Here is a 19,393-nt window from a genome sequence, read left to right on the forward strand (position 1 = left end):
TGAAGAGATGTTTGTCAGATGACTGAGCTCGTTAGATTTTCAGTTTCGAGTCAGTCAGCAGCGCGCCGGCTCTGAGGAACGAGGTGGCGATGATGTTAAAAGACTGTGAATGTTGTAGGAAGCGCTGCTGCTCTCAGCCAAATATAGAGTGGTGTGTGTGTGTGTGTGTGTGTGTGTGTGTGTGTGTGTGTGTGTGTGAAAATAGGCCCCCTTTAGTCTTTTTTTTAACATCTGCACAGTGTTTTCCGCCAGCTGTCTTTTGCTCCCGTGGAAAGCACAGATCTGCTCTGTGACTCTGACGCTGGGCTCTTTGTGATCTTCTCTGCGCAGAAACAAAGTGTTGAACATCTCGTCTGGTCTGGACGAACCGGGGAAGATGAACTGGGAGCTCATTTTGTGTCTGATGGCTGTCTGGGTTCTGGTTTACTTCTGCGTCTGGAAGGGAGTCAAATCCACCGGGAAGGTAAAACGTTGTTTTTTAAATGGAGTCCCAACCTGTGTCTAGCACTTTGTCACCTTCCCTGTTATATAACATATTAATATTATTATTATTAACTGAGGATCAGATCAGAACATCTGCATGTGAATGAGTCTGTGTCCAGATTATTATAACGAACCAAAACCAATTAAAAATCATAACTAGATGTGAAAAAACCCCACATCCAGCCTGAAGAGGCTTTGGTGCATCTTCGATGTCTCACATCGATTGTTGTCTTGTCTGAATTGTTTAAATTCTGCACCCATCAAACACACCCTACAATACTTTTATATACCACCCAAAGAGACTAACACTAAACATGTTTGCTCAGCACAAAAGTGAACTGAAATGAGCAAACCCACTCTGGAAACTAACACAACTGACAATGAATCAAAGTCAAGACGTCAGAATAAAATCACAATAACAAATTTAAAAAACCCACAAAACTTAAACAACTCCGGTCGGTGTCCCAGGAAAAGTTTACACAGTTAAGAATAAACAGAAAAGTCCCACGAAGGACACACAAACTGAAACGTGTCGAACAAGTAAACGTTAAAAATGTGTTCCAGTTTAACCTTCGAGTGACCGAGTCAGCTTGTTGTGACATTTTTAATCATCAGAACGTTTCCTGCCGCCAAGCTGGTAAGTTGGACGATGAAATGAAACGGCTATGATAAACATAAAGTAGAAAGTGCTGCAGGAAGAAAGGGAACATGTTTAATGTCCTTTATGAACCCTTGCAGTCATTTTAGTCGCTATGGTGATTTGTTTGCTTCACGATCAGGAAATAGACTCGATCTTGAGTGCTTGAAGAGAAAGTAGCTGGACTCCTCTTTGGCTCGTGATGTTTGACTAACAGCTGATGGAGACTCCCAGTATTTATCCCTGTCACCGGGGAAAAGTGCTCAGACTCGCTGTAGATGGCTCATGGTTTGTTTAATAAGCCGCCATCTTTGCTCATCACTTGTCCTTCACAGTGGACATAGATGCCCCTCTTTACTCCTCAAACCATCTTCCCAGTTTTAAATTAAAACAATTTAGCATCTTCAAAAGAGTGTACTCTCTCCTTAAAGGTCAGATTGAGTCATTCTCATAGATTATTTTTTTTAAAATTTGCAATAAAACTGAAGATACGGAGATCTTGTCTGAATTTAAAAAGCCACTGTTTGAATAATTCTTTACAAAAAGAAGTCGAACAGAGAAGACTTAGTGCTTCCTGTTGTCATCTATGTCCCCTAACTAAGACAATATGTGTGAAACTTTGTTCCCTGAAACTAACTGACCATCCGAGTTAAAATGTCATTACCACATCACACTGTGACGAAGGTGGAAAAAATACGGGACTGTTCCTTTAAAACTACAACCTTCAAACGACGTGTGTGTGTCATCGGATTGTGATGACGAGACTGTACACGGTGCCGTCAGATGGCAGGCTAAGAGTTGCTATGACTACCCTAGAGGTAGTGGTGGTGGGGAGGAGAGTGTGGGGGTGTGTGAGGTGGCGGCATGTGATTGGTTGTCTGGTAGGAGGGCAGCTGACTGCAGTGGGACGTGACTGAGAGCCACTCGGAGAGCGAATGACCCCCTGTAGGAAAACTCCACTCGGGGACAAACGGGGACATAAAAAATCTGTCCTGGAATTCGACCCAGATCAGCAGCGCAGGAGCACCAAGCTCTCTCTGCATCACTGATAACCATACAGATGATTTAGCTATGAAATCACACAAACTTCATTTAAAAATTTTAAATGGTTCAAAAAAACCATTCTCACTAAAGTTCAACACACAGAACTCTGTAGTTATTCAGATAGTCAAAATGATCTAAACAATTAAAGATTTCATTTTCTTGTTTTATTTTCGCTTGGAAAAAAAACAGAGTGTACTTTATGTAAACAAGGTCTGGTGGCCCTAAAATGTATAATGTAGGCTAGATTTTGTGTTAATGTGTTGGTCTTAAGTAAAACTAAGGTGTAACACTGAATTGATTGACAATTTATACTTTATATTTTAAAAAACACTCAAATGAAGTGGGGACATTTTTGACCCCTGAGGACCACAGGTGCAAGGAAATCGGGAGCACATTATGAGGGTTAAACAGCACCTTTAAAAAGAGAGTAAGGTGGGGCCTTTGCCTTTAAGGTCTGGACAAAAATAAAGACGAGACAGGAACAGAAAGAGAGAAGGACAAAGAAACTGTGCTGGAGTTGGTGAAGCCCCCAACCACGTAGAAAGTTTTCTACATGAGGGAAAACTACTAAACGTGCATAAACACCTAACAGTAACACAGCTCACTGTTACCAGTTAGAGGCCCAGAGGATCTTATTAGCCACGGCTGCGGGGGAACACCCTTCAGAGTGGCCACGCCCCTAATCCAATTATCCAGGTTAAGTTATTACAAATAAATGAACCTTTGAAAGAGTAGGCTGTAAACATGTTTATTTTTACTGTAAGGTTAGATATTTCAGCACTGCTGGAGTCTGCCTCAAGTGGCCATGAGAGGAACTGCATTTTTGGTGGCTTTGATTTTCTTTTGACCCTGGATCTGGTTGTTTGGTCAGCAGTAGGATGATGTGTCGTCTCTTTTGGTCGAGTGTACCAAATGATGAAGATGCCAGAAAGGGGGAAATCCAATATTAGGGCAAAGAGAAGAAAGAGTAGCTAGTTTGCTAGTGTCTCCTGAGGGAAATGTTACCCAGCCTTCTGGTTTGCACTGAGATTCATGACTGTGGTTTCCTAAAGATTACAGAGGACCTGTTATTCTATGACTGTGCACAATGTTTTGAACATGGGCAGAAATCCTTCTGAAAGACCTCTGGTGTATAAAAGTGCACTTCTCATAAAATAAAACTAAATGTAACATTGAGGCAAACAGCTGCCAAACAGAAGCAGCCTGACATCAGAGCCTCTGACGCTGGAAGCAGACAAACACAAATGAGCACAGAGGAGTGAGTCACGCCTGTTCGTGTGCCGACTTGGCAGGAATAATATTAAATGAGAATAGATGAGAATAAATATTTGAAAGCCTGAGTGCATGACTGCCATTTATCCCAAAACACCACCGCTGATGCACAGACAGAACTTTATGATACATACTCATAAAGTTTAGAAACAGAGCAGCCCTTTGAATGGCTGTTATCATTCCTGCATCACCAGCAGGCTGTCTCTTTCATAAACAAGGAGGCTAATGAGTTTTAATGACTTTAATTCATGGTGGACCTGATGGTAAACTAAACGGGAATAATGGGAATGAGAAATGAGTGTTTCTACTTTGAAAGATGAACAAATGTCTCTCCAGATAAGCAGGAAAGGTGACATAGATTCAGTGACTTTTACCCAGGTGGCATCTCAGCAATGACAACGTATTCCCAAGCACCAGCTTCAAGGTCATGATAGTGACGACTTCAAGTAGATTTTATATGCACTTGAGTACATAACCTCTTCAGATTCTCACCATTATCTGGACTGCTCTCCATTTATCATTAATTGGAAAGGATGATAGGACACTTTTGAAGTACAAGCACAGGTACACAAAGTGTCTTCTCTCCATGGGACGGCAGATAAGAGGTATTCAAGGAGCTGATAACTTAGAGTACATAACAAATTCAATTCAATTCAATTTTATTTATATAGCGCCAAATCACAACATAAGTCGCCTCAAGGCGCTTCATAGATACAGAGAAAAACCCAACAATCATATGACCCCCTATGAGCAGCACTTTGGCGACAGTGGGAAGGAAAAACTCCCTTTTAACAGGAAGAAACCTCCGGCAGAACCAGGCTCAGGGAGGGGCGGGGCCATCTGCTGCGACTGGTTGGGGTGAGAGAAGGAAGACAGGATAAAGACATGCTGTGGAAGAGAGACAGAGGTTAATAACAGATATGATTCAATGCAGAGAGGTCTATTAATACATAGTGAGTGAGAAAGATGACTGGAAAGGAAAAACTCAATGCATCATGGGAATCCCCCAGCAGCCTACGTCTATTGCAGCATAACTAAGGGAGGATTCAGGGTCACCTGGTCCAGCCCTAACTATATGCTTTAGCAAAAAGGAAAGTTTGAAGCCTAATCTTGAAAGTAGAGATAGTGTCTGTCTCCTGAATCCAAACTGGAAGCTGGTTCCACAGAAGAGGGGCCTGAAAACTGAAGGCTCTGCCTCCCATTCTACTTTTAAATACTCTAGGAACAACAAGTAGGCCTGCAGAGCGAGAGCGAAGTGCTCTGATAGGGTGATATGGTACTACAAGGTCATTAAGATAAGATGGGGCCTGATTATTTAAGACCTTGTATGTGAGGAGCAGGATTTTGAATTCCAGATTTAACAGGAAGCCAATACAGGAGAAATCTGCTCTCTCTTTCTAGTCCCTGTCAGGACTCTTGCTGCAGCATTTTGGATTAGCTGAAGGCTTTTCAGTGAGTTTTTTGGACATCCTGATAATAATGAATTACAGTCGTCCAGCCTGGAAGTAATAAATGCATGAACTAGTTTTTCAGCGTCACTCAAAGACAGGATATTTCTAATTTTAGAGATGTTGCGCAAATGGAAGAAAGCAGTCTTACATATTTGTTTAATATGTGCGTTGAAGGACATGTCCTGGTCAAAAATGACTCCAAGGTTCCTCACAGCGTTACTGGAGGCCGAGGTAATGCCATCCAGAGTAAGAATCTGCTTAGATACCATATTTCTAGGCTTTTCAGGGCCGAGTACAATAACCTCAGTTTTATCTGAATTAAGAAGCAGAAAGTTAGCGGCCATCCAGGTCTTTATGTCTTTAAGACATGCCTGCAGTTTAACTAATTGGTGTGTGTTATCTGGCTTCATGGACAGATAGAGCTGGGTGTCATCTGCATAGCAGTGAAAATGTATGTTATGTCTTCTAATGATGCTGCCTAAGGGAAGCATGTATAATGTAAACAGAATTGGTCCTAGCAAACCATCCAAAATTTATTTTGAGCACCAAGGATCTGATTTTTAATGCACATAAGTTAAAGGAAGAACTTAAAGTCTTACAGAAGATATGCAAATGCTGTTTTTTGTTAATCTCTTACAGTAAAATTGTGAATCTCTTGATGTCTGATGTTAACAGGACAAATAACAGAAAAACCATCAGGATACAGGATGGGTTTAACTGGAACCCACAAATAGAACTTTTTCACCTTAAAAGGTTTTTAATATTTTCTTTGTATGTTTTAAAATAAAACTTCATGGTGTTAAAAAGTCTGAGATCAACACTGAAAACTCTGCTGTTTTCTATTTGTTTCGCTTTAATCCCAAAATATTTACTTCCTGCTGAAAACGCCAGCTGACCGTTAAGTCTTTGACAGATCTGGAAGAATTTCAGGATATCCCGCTGTTTGCTCCACCCCCTTTTTCCTTTAATGTCAGCAGTATTAGAGCTGCACAAACAGTACCAGCTCTAATCATGTTGTCCTTGCACCATCTGACAACAAAATAAAACTACTTCTGCAAGCGCAGGAAACCGCAGGCGATATTCTACAGCTGATTCATTTGGACTGTGTTGTGATTTAGAGGTAAAGTGTGTCTGATGTGCTAAAAACAGGAAGCTGGCATCTGATATGATCCATCTCCACCTCCTGGCTTCTCCGCTGTGTTTGTGCTGTTGGAGCCTTTTGAAGCATTTTTAATGGAATCATCTCTTGGCTGGCTGTGCAGCAAAAACATCTGTGCTTGCCGTTCAAATGCAGAATCCAGAACCAATGGGTGGTGTCACAGTGGCTATGCCCCCCCTTATACACAGTATCTGGCTCCAAGGAGCTTCTTGTGATGTCAGGAGTTTTTTAGAGTTCAGGTGTGCAGGAAAGCCCAAACGAGCCAGCAAGCTTTGGTTTTTACGCAGTTCTCCGAAGCTTTTAGTTGTGTTACAGCTCTGCTTTGGATCCAGGGTTTGAGAACTTTGTGCACCACCCTTTTACTAACTTTCAGTCCAACAACAAAAGTTCCTCTTTTCTCTGAATAACAGTCAGACTTGTGACACTTTCTCTTAGTTCTGCTTTAAACGCAGGGCACGGGTGTTATCTGAGCGCTGCTTCAGTGGAAGGGCTCAGACTTATTTCATTGATTACCTGGAAACAGAGATCAGGACTTCTTTTGTTTCTGGATATTTTCATTTATTTCCGTGTTTACATAAAAATGTGACAGACCTTTTATGTGCTCGCAGACTTTTTGACCCAGAGAACAAAGGGAAGTGAATCATGCTCTTTGAAAACTAACCAGCTGCTGTTAGGTGGTGTTAAAAGCATGATTAATGGGAAGAACATCTAACAGTGTAGGAGTGTTTCTGAAAAGCTGGAACACAGTGTTGCTGTCGAGTTAAAGGTCGTCATAACAAGCAAACACACATCAGTTTTGTTATTACTCCATTTTGAAAAGGAAATCGCACTAAGCTGCTGCAAAACTAGAGCACGTGAACCGCATTAACCTCTGACACACATCTGTAAACACACACTCGCACACCCTCGACACACACGTTCCCAGGATCAGATAAATGGCTTTTTCTTCTCTTTTTTTTTTCTTGTTTTCACTGCTTCAGTTTAGGGTGTTGCCAAAATGACCCAATCAAAAACAGCTTCACTTATCAGACTGAGCATGTGCAGTAGAAACCTCTGTGCTCACCTGAATAGAGACGAATCCAGCAGCTTGTTTCTGTGTTGCATTCATGAACCCCGTGTCCTCATATTATCTGGGTCAGCTGTGTCTTCACAGCAGTTTGATGAAGTGAATGTAGAAGATGTTCAGTGAAAGGGCTTTTAAGTCTGCAGGCTGGACTCTGCAGGAACTTCCTGTTGGTTTTTATTTAATTATAGATAGAAATGTTCTGCCGTGATCCGGGTCAGGTTGCAGAGATACCCAGACCTCCTCCAACTCTTTAGGGTGGGGTTCCCAAACTAGCAGCGGCTCTACTTTGAGCACCTCATGAATGAAAGATCATCCACACAGGATGAGAGTAGTAGTGACGTAGCAACCGTAGACCATGTGATGTGAGTAAAAATCTGAGGAAAGAAGAGCAGGCGGGTCCAAAGTTAACGTTTTCTCTATGTTGAGGTAGGCAGCTGCCAGCGAGACATGGTGATAGTGCTGATTCAGTTATGATGGGGGGTAAATACACTAAAGAGCTGCCTGCAGAACTAGAGCCTGGGATGTCTGCTAGCAAGGAGATACATGAAGAAGTAAGAGCGCTGATGCTTTCCAGAGGAAGCTGTCTTCATGCTTGTACTCTGAGTCTTATTGTTTGGTCACGCTGCAACCAGGCTGTGACAGTTCATTTCTTACACGGTGAAGAGAGGAAAGTTTGTTTTGGTCCCTTAAATGTGAAAAACACTCAAAACCAAATCCTAACATGTTAGTTTTGGGACACAGGTTCACACGGTGTGACCTAAACGTCGAGCTCCATTCATGGGGTAGTTTACACACATACGGTATCTCTTATGTAAGAGTCTGTGTGTGTTTGTGTTTTTAGTCTCATGGCAAGTCAAGGCGCGTTCGCAGGGCTCTCAGTACCACCAGAAACATTATCTGCTGTTTGTCTTCAGCAGGAGGCTGAAAGCTGAGCATCAGGTCAGAGCAGGGCGAGACAGCCTGAGACACACAGAGAGAAAAGAGAGAGAGACAGACAGCCAATCCAGTCACAAAGGCAAGATGTCTGCTCTTAAAGGAAACATTCGTTTGAATTAATTTTAAAAACCCACATTTAATTGGGCGTAATGTTCGACTTTTTCATTGTAGATATTAATCTTGTTTACAGTAAAGTAAACAGGCAGAGCAGACAGTAGAGTTCTGACATGATTACGTGCTTGACTGAAGTGTGACCTCGGAGTATTTGATAGTGAGAAATGCCCACAGTCACCTTCGGCCCCAGAAAATAAGATCGCAGTGGGATTAAAGCTGAAGTGGAGTCTTGGATATGTGGAGCCACAAACAGACCCCTGGGTGATGGCGCGGTGGCTACATGCATGTTTTGTCTTTGTTACTATGAACATGTTTCTGTTACACCCTTGTCCTTACATCCAGAGATTTCTCTCTTTAGTGTCACGTGACTGTCGGATGAACAGGCTTCTTTAAAAGACCCAAAGTGAGACGACTCGTTAGCAAACCGGCCTACAGATCCTGGCATTAATCATGCTGCATATACAGAGATCTGTTGATTTATCAGTGCGATCAAATTTATATCAGTTTACATAAAAGTATCAGGATTAAAAGAACTCCCCGTGATGAACGAATGCAATGAAAATGAGAATAATATGCCAGAAATGGCTGAATAAGCAGAAGATCAAAAGGTCATGTGCGAGCTTTAAAAATATGAATCGCTTTGAGAAACGTTTCAAACAGACGACTGAAATGTTTTTTCTTATTCCTTAACACACTGAACCGAACGACCTGAGCTTCACACTGTGAGTGTGCGTCAACCTGAGAAGGTGCTCCGCTGTGATTGCACTGACACTCGACCCTAACTGGGACCCGGCGCTCTCCGTGGTGCTGAAATGCCACATTCCTCCGTGTGTGTGTTCTGTCTCAGCAGGTCTCAGATCAGGTTCATTTTGCTTTCCTCTCATTTGTTTTCGTTACCTGATTCTCATGGATTTTTTTTTAATGGCAGAAACCCCCTGGAGATTTTTAGGTCAGGAAACAAAACCCCTTCTTCTTCATTCCCCCTATGTAACACAAATTCACTTACCTGATTTTGATTAGGTAAATGAATTTGTGTTACTCCAATTCTGCAAACATAAAACCGTCAAACGCACGAAAGTTCACTGTGCATTTATCTGCAGGTGAACAATGAGACAGTCTAACCTGCTTGTTTCACAGGCAGGTGATTAAAAACAGACAAAGAGTTTCTAGTTGAAGCTTTGACAGACTGATGGATTCAGTGAAAGAAGTGTGTGTTTTATGATAGTATGGTTGTGTTTCAGATTGTGTACTTCACGGCCACCTTTCCCTACGTGGTCCTCATCATCCTGCTGGTCAGAGGGGTGACCCTGCCCGGAGCCTACGATGGCATCATGTACTACATCAAACCCAACTGGTCCAAACTGGAGGAGGCTCAGGTCAGTTCATCATCCTGAAATCTCACTTACAGGCAGACTTTGTCATTGCATGGGGCAGTTTGAATCACTGGGCCTCTCCTTCTGACATTAAAGGGTCTTCATTATAAAATTATGAATTTTAGTTTTTGTCATGTGCGTTCATGGTGAATACACCAGCAGGATTGTCTTTAGGTTGTTTAGGTAGAAGTTTTAAACCTAATGTAGGGAGTAGAAAACCGAGATATTTGTGTTAAAACATAAAAGTAACAAAGTGTCGTAAAAAAGAAATAGTCAAAGTACAGATACCTGCAGTATTTGTACTTCGTTACTTCGCTCCTCTGTTGGGGTGGGTGAAGCACCTGAAAGTGCACGAGTGGGAGGTTTAAATCCAGTTTTAGGCTGTCGGGCTGGCTGTTGTTTTTTATGGCTTGAGCATCCAAGATGCTGCAGCGTTTGTCATTAAATGTTTGCATCAAACATCAAACCCATGTGACTCCACAGGTGTGGATAGATGCTGGCACTCAGATCTTCTTCTCCTACGCCATCGGCCTTGGTGCTCTGACCGCTTTAGGCAGCTACAACCGCTTTAACAATGACTGCTACAAGTACGACACACACACACACACACACACACTTCACCAACTCCTTCAACCTCAGTCATCATATCTAAACCCTGTGAATCTTTAAATTTACTCCACCTTAAACCTGATCGTGACCTTAAACGCCTTGTTTCCTCTCCTCTTCCTCACAGAGATGCCTTCATCTTGGCGCTCATAAACAGCGGGACAAGTTTCTTCGCTGGCTTTGTGGTGTTTTCTATTCTTGGCTTCATGGCTGCGGAGCAGGGAGTCGACATATCGCAGGTTGCTGAATCAGGTATTTACTCACACCGGACCTGTTCTAATAATTTCCTCCAATGCACTTTTTTATTCTTGGGCTCTATTTTACACGATTCACAGTGTAAATGATTATTTTAATACGCTGCCCTTCAGTAGACCTTCAGTTCATCTGCTGTTTTAGCTCCTCCCTATAAACGCTCTCAAAAAGCTAACATCCATCTGATTGGCAAACTTCCAGAAGCCTACAGAGGGGCAGCACTGAGTACTGGTGTCCATGCTGCGCAGAAAGAAATAAGAGCAGGCTGAAACCTGAGCTTTGAGCTCATGGGGATTACTTTTACATAAGTGCACAGTGCTATTTGAACCATGTTCAATATAAACATAGAACATAGTAACATTATACACGAAACATGAGATAAAAAAATCAGATCATCTAAACAAACGGTGTCGTTGGTGGTGCTCTCCTATTTCGACCCCAAAGCCTCTGAGGCTGGTTTAACAAAAATGCATCATACTGAGCTTTAAATATAGATGGTAACTGGACTGGTTCTTACATAGTGCTTTTCTACTCACTGAGCACTCAAAGCGCTTTATACAACTCCTGCAGTCACCCAATCACACAAGCACTTTATCTAAGGTTTTTTTAGTGCTTCTATCTAACATTCACTCACATTCACACTCCGATGGAGTGCATCAGAGAGCAACATGGGGTTAGTATCTTGCCCAAGGATATTTGGCACGTAGACTGGAGGAGCCGGGGATCGAACCACCAACCTTCCAGTGAGTAGGTGACCAGCTCTACCACCTGAGCTGCTGCCACCCCACTGTGCTTTGGTTTTCCAGCATAACGAGGGTAACTGTTATGCTGGAAGTCAGATTGTTAGTTGTAAAGACGGAGGATGAGCAGCATCTCTGTATCACTTCTCGGGAGGAGAAACGAGACCAAGAGAGTTTCACTGTAACGATGCATTAAAATACAAAAAAAATATCCAAATCTTTACTCTCTGTCTCACACTTTTGGATGTGCTATACATTCATATAGAAGCAGCGCTTGCATCCACTGTGGTGCATGTTCCAGCTTTGATAATCCTTGTTTTAAGAGCCAATCACAATCCAGATTCTAGGAAAAACAGGAAGGGGAAAAAGCGTCAGGTCACATGAGGTCAGCTGATAATTGTGTAGCCTCGACGATTTCAAATGGTGGTTATAAAAATAATGATTACAGAAGGATTCACTGCACTGTAATGAAGACCTGAATGAACCTGTGTGTGTGTGTGTGTGTGTGCGCGCGTGTCAGACTCCAGCCAGCAGTGTGTGTATTAATAGCTAAGCATCACGTGACGTGGCATCACAAACACACCGTTATATTTAGCTTGTCCACAGAAGGCTGCAGCTCTGAGCGGCTGTTCGGATCAAAGCTTTTCATTCAAACTTAATGAAGACTTTATGTAACCACAGAGCTAATGTTTACAGCCAGGCGAGAATAGTCACATGACAGTTCTTTGGCTATTTATACCTGGCCTCTTCAGCCCCCAGATAAAGAGCAACAGTCCTGGTGGAGGCGTGGTTGTGATAAATATACAGTTAAAGGGCCAAGAATTCTGAAAACTGCAATAACTCAAGAACAAAGCGACGAGGATTTTCAGTTTGATGCTGTTGATGTGTTCAAGAGGCTGAGCTGTAACACTGTTAAACTAAAACTGATCATTTTTCCGTCCATCCATCTGATGCCCAGATCTCCAGCTCTTCTGGAGGGATACTGAAGTGTTCCCGAGCCGTCTGATAGACACGGTGTCAGCCTATTTCAACTCTCCCACTTGGAGCAGTAACTCCACCCTTTTCTGACAATCATACTCTGAGACTTGGAGGTGCTCAATCTTTCAGTCCGCTTCATTTCTGTTGTTCAGATTTATGAGCAGTTGAGAATATTTAGGTTCATTTAAGGTTCAATAACATCAGCGTTGCTGACTCACTGATTTATGGTTGTTATCGACCCTCTTATTTATGACTTTGGTCAGGTGAAAGCAGCGTGATCGATATTATTATGGAGATTTTTAAAAATCTGGGCTGGTAATAATCAAAATGAGTTTTATTGTATTTCAATTTCTCATTCATAAATTTTCAAGCCTCAGAGGTTAAACCAACAACACTACAACAAAGCCTCATCCAAGGTGTGGCATTAAAAGCATCTTATTTTATCTAGTTGCTCTAATGGTAAAGTACAAGTTAAGATTATATATACACTTTATCCCAAATTATCATGCACTGTTTATCAGAAAAACTGGGATGAATCAGTCAACACACCCTGTAAGAAACTAGCTTCAATAAGCTATAATAGCTCAATAAAAGTAATATAATAACGTTTAATAAAAAGGCTCAATAAGGTGAAGCTTGTACAACAGAAAGGAGCTCGGTCATACAGAAATAAAACTGCTTTATAAGTAAAAGATTAAATAACATTCAGAAGAACAACATTCAAACCAATCAATCGAATAAAGTTATTCTTTAATGTAAAACAAACAAATAAACTAAAACAAAACAGAAGATGGATCGCTGTGTTCCTCTCATGTGTGACTATAATGAGATGTGCATTAATGAGTCACTAAAGTCTTCATCATGTTCTCATTTCATCTGCCTGAAAATATTTTCGTGTACCTCTCAGGAATGGTGTGTGTCTGTGTGTGTGTGTGCGTGTGTGTGTGTGAGGACAGGAATCTTTTTATTTAATCTTGCTGTAAAAAGAACAAAAGTAAATCCAATTTACTGAATCCAATCTGACACGTCTATACTGGTTTAAAGTATTAGCGTGTGTGTGTGTGTGTGTGTGTGTGTGTGTGTGTGTGTGTGTGTGTGTGCAGTATTAACTGTCGGATTATTTAAGCGAGGCCTTTCACCTCACATGTGACAGCTCTCCAGTGCATATTTCTGTGCTGCCTGATGAAACACGCCGTGATTTGTCCTGCTGTAAATATTTGTCCTGCACCTTTAATCTTTCTGCATATCAGCAAATTTATTTTGTGGTATTTGAAGCTGACCATAGCTGAGCAGATGAGACTTTTTCATAATCAGGACAAACAAGCATTTAAAGTAGAACAACCTACTTTCAAAGCTGGATGTTTTATGATGTTTCTGTTACAGCATGATGACGTCAGCCTGTTATTGCTTCATTGTGACATCGCAGAGTGTTGTGTTGAAAAAATAAAATGGGTGTTGTACAGGTCTCTCCGCGCCCTTTCATGTGATACAGTACGTGATATGGTCAAGTCAACCTTGATCGTGGATACTAACAATGACATCATGGTCAAACGCTTAGCCAACCAATTTCATATTTATGACTCTTTTCTTTTAATATTTATACTGTAGAGCCAGAAAATGAGCTGGTGGCGCTGCAGCTTTAAATTCTGCACACGTTACATCTTCTGTGCACATGTTGGAAAAACATGCTGTATGAGCCAAACCTTGAGCCGCATGTTAAAATCCTGTGAAGTCTCTAATGCCTGTGTTTGTGTGTGTTTCAGGTCCAGGTCTGGCCTTCATTGCATATCCAAAGGCAGTCAGTCTGATGCCGGTGGCCCCGCTGTGGGCGGCGCTCTTCTTCTTCATGCTGCTGCTGCTCGGACTGGACAGTCAGGTGACCAACACACTCTGTATCATACCTTTAATCAGCTGCGCATTTTCTCAATAAGTTTGCAGGAGTAACATGGAAATATAAATATCTATAAATATGGGTGTCATGTGGTTATAAACTGAATTTATGATATTTCCCGCAGGATTTTGGTAAATGTTTAATAGATCAGTGGTCCTAATGCAGAGCCTTGGGGGACACCACAGAAGCAAATGATTGGAGAGAAATTTTAACTGGTTTTCAATATTTTACTTGTATTCAGCTTTATTCCTCCACTTCTGTTCAGCAAAGAGACACTGAAGACACTGTATGTCTTTCTCCATGTCTGTCCCTGCAGTTTGTCGGGGTGGAGGGTTTTGTTACCGGGATTCTGGATCTGTTTCCTGGAAAGCATTATCATCGCTACAAAAGGGAGATTGCTGTGGCGATATGCTGTTTACTCTGCTTCATTATTGACCTCTCCATGGTGACACAGGTTGGATGAACAAAGACTTTTCCCTCAAAAATTTAAATTTTTGATGATTTATACCATTTTTAAATAAACTGTCTTTTCTTACTAGCTCGTAGTAACAAAAATGAAAACGCATAACGTGTGAAGGAGCTTATGAGAGAACAAGAAACACTTCAGCTGATGAACTGGTTTACTAAATCGACACTGTTCACTGAGCCGTCTGTTCCTCTGTCTCTGCAGGGAGGGATGTACGTCTTCCAATTGTTTGACTACTATTCGGCCAGTGGGATGACTCTGTTGTGGCAAGCATTCTGGGAATGCATAGTAGTTGCCTGGGTCTACGGTATGTAATAAACACAAACACACAGTGTAGTGCTTCATAGCAACGTGATTGTAAATAGAGCCTTTGTGAAGTTTGTCAGTGAGGTAACCCATCTCAAAATAGGTCTGAAAATCATCTCAGATGATGTGATATTAGAGGTCACGGGTCAACGTGTTTTTTGTCACAAGCTAATATAAAATACAATATCACAGAATAATATGGCAACAAAAGACTATTAAGCTTTGTCATAGTGTGAATACAATCATGGAGAATTTCTAGTGTTTTATGACGTGAGTGGGGAAGAATCCTCAGCATCTTCCTGTCTTTGACTTGCTGATTAATGAACTGCAGGTGCTGACCGCTTCATGGATGATGTGGCTCGTATGATCGGCTACCGGCCTTTCCCCTGGATGAAGTGGTGCTGGTCTTTTATAACTCCATGTGTCTGCATAGTAAGACTGAACAACACTATCCCATCCAGAAATAGAAGCCCACAACCACACACACCAGTTTTCCTCCAGGCTATCAGGCACTAATACCAGTTTATTAAGAGCTGAGCGCATACGTACATTTTTGATTATTGTAGAGGAACAAATTCAGAAAAGATTTATATTGATTATACACTTATATTTACCTTTTGCTGTCTCTTGAGCATACAGCAGAATCATATTAAAACTAACAGGCATAGACCAACATTATTCATCAGTTCTGCTGTGACAACATAATGAAATCTCACAGTATCAACACCACAAATCATGTAAATGATGCCAAATATGTGCCAATCTTCCTCTTTAATCTCCCCTTTCTTCCCGTAGGGTATCTTTCTGTTCCACCTGGTGAACTATAAGCCCCTGACCTACAACAATGTGTACGTGTACCCATGGTGGGGCGAGGTGATCGGCTGGTGTCTGGCTCTGTCCTCCATGCTGTGCATTCCTGTCAGCCTTCTCTACAAACTCTTTAGAGCCAAGGGAACCTTCAAAGAGGTAAGCGCCAGCTCACCCTGGACGTGCACGCTGAAACAAAGGGTTATGAATGTATTTAAAAAGCATAGGTACAGACTTACCTCACATGCAGACTTTAAATTGACCTAAAACTGATGTAGTTACTATCCAGATAACAAAATTAGCCGAGACCACAAAAAGTTTTACATTTAGATTTTATAAGGTAAAAATGTAAAAGGCAAACCTCAGTCTACCTGAAATTTGGTTTAAAATAAGGTTTTATGTAACTGTAATGTATGTCCCAGCGCTCGTAGCTCGGTATGAAGAGCAGAACATGTGACTTAAACTAATGCAAACACTCCTATTGAGTGACAGCAGAGGTCATTTCTAAGATATCACATCACGCTGCCCAACTTTATATAGAGTCGTTGTTGTAACATAAGCACACGTGGTGACACATGTTACCCTTCAAATTCTGGGAAATATACCTTAAATGAATAATAAAACACATGCAACATTACAGATGAATTAATTAAACTTTTCTTCTTTGAACGTTCTGGTTTCTAAGCTTGTTGAACCAACTTTGGCTAAGAATTTTTATTTTACAGTTAATCACCTGCTACAGTTTTGCAGAACAATTAACTTTAACGCAGCTGTATTAAATACAAATAAGTCAATAAACATGCATCATGATAAGCTCAAGGATCTGGAAGTGACAGGTTAAGTTCGATGGAGAGGGGAGAGCGAGTACAGTTGGACTGGTGCTGTTGTAGAAAGTCTGGAAACATCGAGCTTTCTAGCTAGCACCTACACCTCTGCTGAAATGGGTTAACTTGACTTATGAGTGTAACAGAGGGGCACATAGAAGGTTAGGTGGTGGATTGGTTGGAGAAAATCACCAAACTACCGGTTGCTCCCCTGAGGTGCTGGCTGCCATTAGTTCTCCTTGACAGATAAGTTGTCATCTTCCATGCTAATTTTAGGTGACCATGGCCATCAGCTAGTGATCAAAGCAACCACAAGGATGTTTTAGGAACAGTATTGTCTTTGAGACCTAGTGACAGACTGCAACCTCTTGCAACCGGTTGGAGGATAGCAAGACATATTTTTGTGACCGAGGCCTCACTAAGGAAATTTTGTTGGGTATACGTCTAGAGACACAAAAAGTATTTGCTTTGAAATGGAGATAATTTAGTTTGCACAGTCCAGGTCAGCATGTCTAACTTCTAAACAGGAAAAGCTTTAATCAAACCAAGCGATTCCTCCAGATCACATGACTTGCAATCTGTGTGACCACGTGTTTGTATGAGGTGCCGTAAGGGACATTATTACTGAAACGCTCTCACACACACTACTGAAATTTTAGCTCTCACACACACTACTGAAACGCTCTCACACACACTACTGAAATTTTAGCTCTCACACACACACTACTGAAATTTTAGCTCTCACACACACACTACTGAAATTTTAGCTCTCACACACACACTACTGAAATTTTAGCTCTCACACACACTACTGAAACGCTCTCACACACACTACTGAAATTTTAGCTCTCACACACACTACTGAAACGCTCTCACACACACTACTGAAATTTTAGCTCTCACACACACTACTGAAATTTTAGCTCTCACACACACTACTGAAAAACCAAGGCATTTCAGTTGAACAGGAAGTTAATTCTTGACAAGGAAACTGAAGGAAAAAGTGTTAGATTTCAAACAAACCACCACACAGATGTCTACTCAGCAACCTGTTAGTTAGGGCTGGGTTTTTATAATCGATTTATTGATTAAAATCGATTCTGGCTTGGATAACGTGAAATCGATTCATTAAAATCCTGAATCGATTTTTTAATATAAATTTATTTTACCCGAAATGCCAGAATCTCTGGTGAAACCTCACAAAATTTCAACAACCACCAAACAGCTAAGACAGTAAATGAGAGCAGGTACACGGCTTCTGCACAAAGACGTAAACACACAGCGCGGATCAGAATCAGTGAGATGTCGCCTTTCTCACCCGACAGCACGGACACGGTCGGGGCTGAAAGCCGACAGCTCGCTGACTCTGATCTGTCGGCAGGTCCGCGCTTTGTTTTCACGCCGTTTTTGCGCCGATTCTAAAGCTGTTAGTTTGATCTCTCTCCAAACAATATTGACTGAACCAGCAGCAAAAGAAGATCCAAACTGCGCTTCACATAAACATCGTCATGAATTCCCTCACTGTTTTGCTTCCACCACGATAAAATCGCACGTCATGCACAGCCCTCTCTTTCTCTCTCTCTGTACTTCAAGAACAGTTTCCGGTCTAAAAATCTGTTTTCTGTATTATTCGCTTGCTTGTTAGGCACAAGTCTACTGTTGTTTACAGCGCAGTCGGCCGCTGTTTTTTTTTTTTTTTTTTCATTTTACATACTTCCGAAAAGAAAACCTAATTTCTGCCGTTCAATACTGAATAAATTTAAACTTTTTAAAATTATGCAAAATGCAAAACGTTAGCCGTGTCTCTAATAAAACCGCTGTAACGTCAGAGGTAACGTTCATATGTTAATGGTTTTCTTTCGTTTTTGATGTACTGCAGAATATTTTTTATAAAATCCCAGGCCAGGAAAACCACCTTCATGTTTTTATGTGTTTTATCTTCAGCTACTTTGACACAAAGGCCTCTGCTGTGATGCTCACACCTTTGATAAAGTCTTGCGTGTGTCAGCTTCCTTTTTTTAAATACAAAAATATGTAAATGTACTGATCTGAATTATAATATTTCTGACTGTCAAAATTCCCCATAATCAAATCGAATTGAATTGAATCGAATCGTGGAACAAATCGATTCTGGACCTTAGTGAGACAGCTGCATTACTTAACAATATATTAGCCTCAGCATAAGTCAAAATTTAGAATAGCGGGAGACGTGCATTATCCTGGTTATTTTTTTGGCATATGTGCTTTTTGTCTTTTTTTTAGCAAAGAAAAATATCTTAAAATCATCAAAAAAAACCAGGGAGAGAAGGCTTAGCGTTCCTCCATTTAGCACAATGGATATGATATTTACTCAAAAGTATTGTTAAGATATTCATTGTGTGTACTCATGTTGTACAGTGTTTAACTGCATTATGGTTACTGTGGTTTAACAGAGACAGTATTTTAGTTGCCACCACAAGGAGGCACTGTTTCATTGTAAGAGCACGGATGCTGCGTCATCACGCCCCTAAAAAAAAAAAAAAAGTATACCACAACGAAAATGGCACCCATGAGAAAAGTTTTGCCGCGTGTTAATGAGGAATAAAGTTCCCAAAAATATTAAGGACATTTTTGCCTCCGTCGTCATTTTCCTTCGAGTTGATCGCTGTCGATGCTGCAATACTCAACAAGTATGATGATGTTAATAATGTCTGAGACATCCAATGCTAGATGATCCATATAAAAAAAATTATGATGTAATTCAAACAGTGGCACATAATTAATATTTAGGGAAATCCAATTTTTTAAGTTGCACCAAATACATTGTGTGATAGGGCATAGGAAAAAAAAAGATGTTCTAGGGTTTCATTTTCATCAGTACAAAAAGAACACTGATCCACCTCAAAGCCAAATCTCTTTTTTTAGAAATTCTGCCACAGTATTAGTTTTGTTTAAAGTGTGTTTCTTTAACTTTAGGTAGAATAGGCTATTTCATAAATTTTTAGTATG

The 19,393-nt window shown here is 41.0% G+C and overlaps 1 protein-coding gene across 1 annotated transcript in view; it reads left to right on the forward strand.

The window, feature by feature from the left end:
• The window catches only part of slc6a8 (solute carrier family 6 member 8), a 46,761-nt gene that overhangs the window by 20,643 nt on the left and 6,725 nt on the right, over nt 1–19,393 (forward strand). Inside the window, exons 4-12 of the mRNA XM_085443397.1 lie at nt 331–463; nt 9,404–9,538; nt 10,019–10,122; nt 10,269–10,393; nt 13,875–13,987; nt 14,319–14,456; nt 14,673–14,775; nt 15,106–15,206; nt 15,570–15,740. Coding sequence (XP_085299523.1) covers nt 331–463; nt 9,404–9,538; nt 10,019–10,122; nt 10,269–10,393; nt 13,875–13,987; nt 14,319–14,456; nt 14,673–14,775; nt 15,106–15,206; nt 15,570–15,740 — 1,123 coding nt within the window. The remainder of the gene's footprint in view (nt 1–330; nt 464–9,403; nt 9,539–10,018; nt 10,123–10,268; nt 10,394–13,874; nt 13,988–14,318; nt 14,457–14,672; nt 14,776–15,105; nt 15,207–15,569; nt 15,741–19,393) is intronic.

The sequence above is a fragment of the Copadichromis virginalis genome, linkage group LG20 (genome assembly GCF_057382275.1).
Source record: "Copadichromis virginalis isolate Kocher_CV1m ecotype Utaka linkage group LG20, C_Virginalis_male_GT1.1, whole genome shotgun sequence".
NCBI classification, from domain to species: Eukaryota; Metazoa; Chordata; class Actinopteri; order Cichliformes; family Cichlidae; genus Copadichromis; species Copadichromis virginalis.